The sequence below is a fragment of the Terrapene carolina genome, unplaced genomic scaffold (genome assembly GCF_002925995.2).
Source record: "Terrapene carolina triunguis isolate 2854851 unplaced genomic scaffold, T_m_triunguis-2.0 Scaffold31412, whole genome shotgun sequence".
Classification (NCBI taxonomy): Eukaryota; Metazoa; Chordata; order Testudines; family Emydidae; genus Terrapene; species Terrapene triunguis.
Window position 1 is genome coordinate 2055 of NW_020695763.1, and position 3748 is coordinate 5802.

A 3748-nucleotide genomic window follows, 5' to 3' on the forward strand; every position below is an offset into this window, starting at 1 on the left:
GGCTCCTCCCGTCCTCTTTTTTCCGTGCTGAAATATGGTAACCCTAAACAAACCTGATCTTGAATTCAACACGTGTAGTAGCAACTCTGTGCACTACTGTATGTGAATGGGAAGTCTGGTGAAAATTTCCCTGTGACAACTCTGGAATTACAGTTTCAGACTGATTAATACAGTGTGTTTGTCACCTGAAATTAGCATGAATTTTCTGGAGTTACTTTACTGCTAATATGGGCAAACTTGGAGTGAAAATGAGCTGAAGGACTAATTATATATGGAGATATACCTATCTCACAGAGCTGGAAGGGACCCTGAAAGGTCATCAAGTCCAGCCCCCTGCCTTCACTAGCAGGACCAAGTACTGATTTTTCCCCAGATCCCTAAGTGACCCCCTCAAGGATTGAACTCACAATCCTGGGTTTAGCAGGCCAATGCTCAAACCACTGAGCTATCCCTCCCCCAGGAGGGAAGGGGAGCACTTCTTTCTTTTCAATCTACCTAGTTTTATACATCTATAGCCAAACTATTTCTCTTCATCTTTTTGTACGAGGGAAAGTGTTGTCATATTTTAGGCCATGCGTGTCTATTTAATACGTGTGCTTTAGCATTGTTGTACTCGGTGCTTAAGCAGTAGTCGTGTTTGTTTAAATCGGTTCAAACATGTTTCTTGGTATTTGTTAATTAAGCAAAGGTCTTCCTATCTTTCTGCCTTCAGTGTATGATCGTCCCACTTTTTAACACCTGTATTTTCTGTTGTACTTTCAGGATCTTGTGGAACACATTCTCCCTATATGAGACCTGTATATCCTACAAAAACCTTCCCTAACTTGTATACCCTGGCTACTGTAAGTCTTTGAGGGGGATTTCTTGAATATAATTAAAGGGACTTGCACATCACTTACAAACTTGAGAATTGTGAGGGAGGAATTTTTTAATAAAAACTGGTTAACGTGGTCAGTCACTTTTTGTATATTTCCCCCCCCTCAAATGGAGTGGGGGAAGCATCAAAGTACTTTGAGATTCTTAGATAAGCTGTGCAGTATAAATGCAAAGCATTTATTATAGCCTGCTCCTTTTTTTTTCCTGCCTGCTCCTGTAATGAAGTGATTCATACTCCTATTCTGTAACTGCAGCTTATAGTTCTTATGGAAATAAATTTGAAGTCACAAAAACAGACCCTCAGTTGATGTAAATCTGTGTTGTTGTTTTTTTTCCCCATTGAAATTAAGTCAGTGGAACTATGCACATTTACACCAGCTTATTATCTGGCCCACATATTTGATAATAGCCCTGGTGTGAGTGCAGGGCTATGAATCAGGAACTCCTGTGTGCTAATGACAACTTTGGCATTAATTCCCACTGTGGCTTTGGATGCAAGTCACTTAGCTGACTTGCCTCAGTTCCTTCTTTTTTATGCTAGGAATAATACTTACTCATCTCTCAGGAGTGCTCAGGATTAAGTTACGCTTGCTAAGCAATATGAAGGTAAAACATGATGAAATTTAAATGCTAACTATATTATTATTTATTATTATTACTGTTATTTATTTTTGTCACCAAAGAATCACTTACTGTCACCAGAATATTTTACAAAGATGAACTGAAAGTACTACTTTAAAGTATTTTCATACTGGATGAAATACATTTTTGCCATTTAAGTAAGAAAATAAGTGATAGCTACATTAAAAAAGATCTAACTGCTGAAGTACCTATGCTTTAAGACAAGATCAGGGTATGCAAATTATCTCGTACTGCTTTAATGAATATCTAAAGTACTAAACATTTTTTTTATCTTAAAACTAAAATCTCTTAATTCGGGTGAAGATTACAGGCATACCCAGTTTTCCATTCTTAAAGAATTTACTGGTATTTGTGGATAACTGTGCACAACGGCATTTTACATGTACTAAACGTTCACTAATTAATCTACTTCTGCACAAAGGGACTCTATCCTGAATCACATGGAATTGTTGGCAATTCCATGTATGACCCCGTATTTGATGCCAGCTTCAGTCTTCGAGGGCGAGAGAAATTCAATCACAGATGGTGGGGAGGTCAACCAGTAAGTTTCAGACTTTTTTTCTCTCTCCTGTGCTTTTTGGAATACAGCCAATAATAGTAGCAATAAAAATACATCTGTGAACAATTTTAACCTAATCTCCTGACATGTGGCCCAGCTTCTGTCATTTTAATGTAACTTTTGAGTTGGCTCTCGCTTTTCAGAATAGTAAAACCATTGCTTATGCAACATGGCTCTTGCTGATATGTATGAACTAGATGTAGTTAGAAATATCTTGTTTTAGGAGGCACAGTTTAACTCAAATAGTATATTTTCAGAGTGTGGCGCATGTCCAAAGTATATGTAATTCTGCCTCAGTGGAGGGGAATGGACTAGAAAAGTGATACTAAGACTGAGGCTTGTGAGCCACATGTGGCTTTTTAATGTGTCTCCTGTGGCACTTTGCAGCACGTGATATTAAAACACTGTGTGATTTAATTATTAACCAATCGGGGTACTATGTTCCAAAATAACCCTTGGTCAGTAATTTTTCTGTGAGAATAATTTGTGTGTGTGTGTGTGTGTGTGTGTGTAATATAAAAAATAGTAAATGAAACAATGAATTCACACTATTGTGACTCTTTTGGGAATGTTGATAGCAAATTTTGCTCCTGAACCACTGAGGTCTGAGTATCCCTGGACTAGAAGATCTCTTGATGTCCCTTCTGGCCATACAGTTCTATGATTTTATAGTGTTTCCCTTTAATTTGCACATTACAAGTTTTGTGAGGTTTTAGTTCTGTTATAAACATACACACACACAGGATTAGATAAAAACATATACTCTTGCTGGAAGGTTGTAACACAGTGCTACTTTTATATCTTAGAATTCAGAACAATAATACACAAGACCCCAGAATCCGAGAGAGAGTGAACAGGCTCCTCCCTAAGGCAGTGAGACAAAACTCATCTTTCTTACCTTTTAAATGGACTTTTATTTCAGACTGGCTCTGCTTTCACACTTTTCTACAGAGCCCTCTGGCCTGTAAGCAGGACCAGGAAACCCCTCCCCCCAACTTTAAAAGTGATAATTTGCAATCCCAACCCAGTCCTCAATACACCACAAGAGGGGGGGAGTGGGAGAGAGAGAGAGACTGACTGACTGAACATTTATAACATCTCTCTCTCTCTCACTCACCCACCCACCCCTATGAAAGTTATGACCAAAGGGACAATTATGATCACCTCTTGCATAACACTTCCCTGAATTAATTCATGCTCCAGTTGAACAAGATCATATCTCCCAAGAAAAACATCTGATCTTGAATTTTAAACTAGCCTTGGACCTTTACCCTGGGCCAGTAGTTCTTCAGCTGTAAGGCTGTAGTTTTCAAAGGGACCTCAAATCAGTTATTTTGCATTGAAATTCAATGAGAATTAGGTGCAGTCTAAATATTTGCCACCACTCTTCTTTTTTATTCCAAAATGGGAAAAATGTAAAAGACAGGGCCTGGCTTCATACAGTACTTGAATATGAAAGACCACTTAAGTGCTGTAGATTGACTTAGCACTGTAGATGCCACATCACCTGCTGTGTTGAGTGGGATAGACCAGCTAGTTCTTGTAAATGTGTCCCAGAATATTGTTACTGGCAATAAAAAGTGGCTGAAGACTTGAGTCTAAACAAAGGGCCATGAGAGGTGGTAGTAGTGACATGATTATGGGGGAGTTATGGAACAACTAATGTCCTGA

At 38.5% G+C, this 3748-nt stretch overlaps 1 protein-coding gene across 1 annotated transcript in view; it reads left to right on the forward strand.

Annotated features, from left to right (window-relative positions):
- The window catches only part of LOC113409235 (ectonucleotide pyrophosphatase/phosphodiesterase family member 2-like), a gene marked incomplete at its 3' end in the record, with an annotated part of 2774 nt that extends 715 nt beyond the window's left edge, over positions 1–2059 (forward strand). Inside the window, exons 2-3 of the mRNA XM_026662934.2 lie at positions 763–842; positions 1940–2059. Of these exons, the coding sequence (XP_026518719.2) occupies positions 763–842; positions 1940–2059 (200 nt within the window). The remainder of the gene's footprint in view (positions 1–762; positions 843–1939) is intronic.
- Between the last annotated feature and the right edge of the window lie 1689 nt (positions 2060–3748).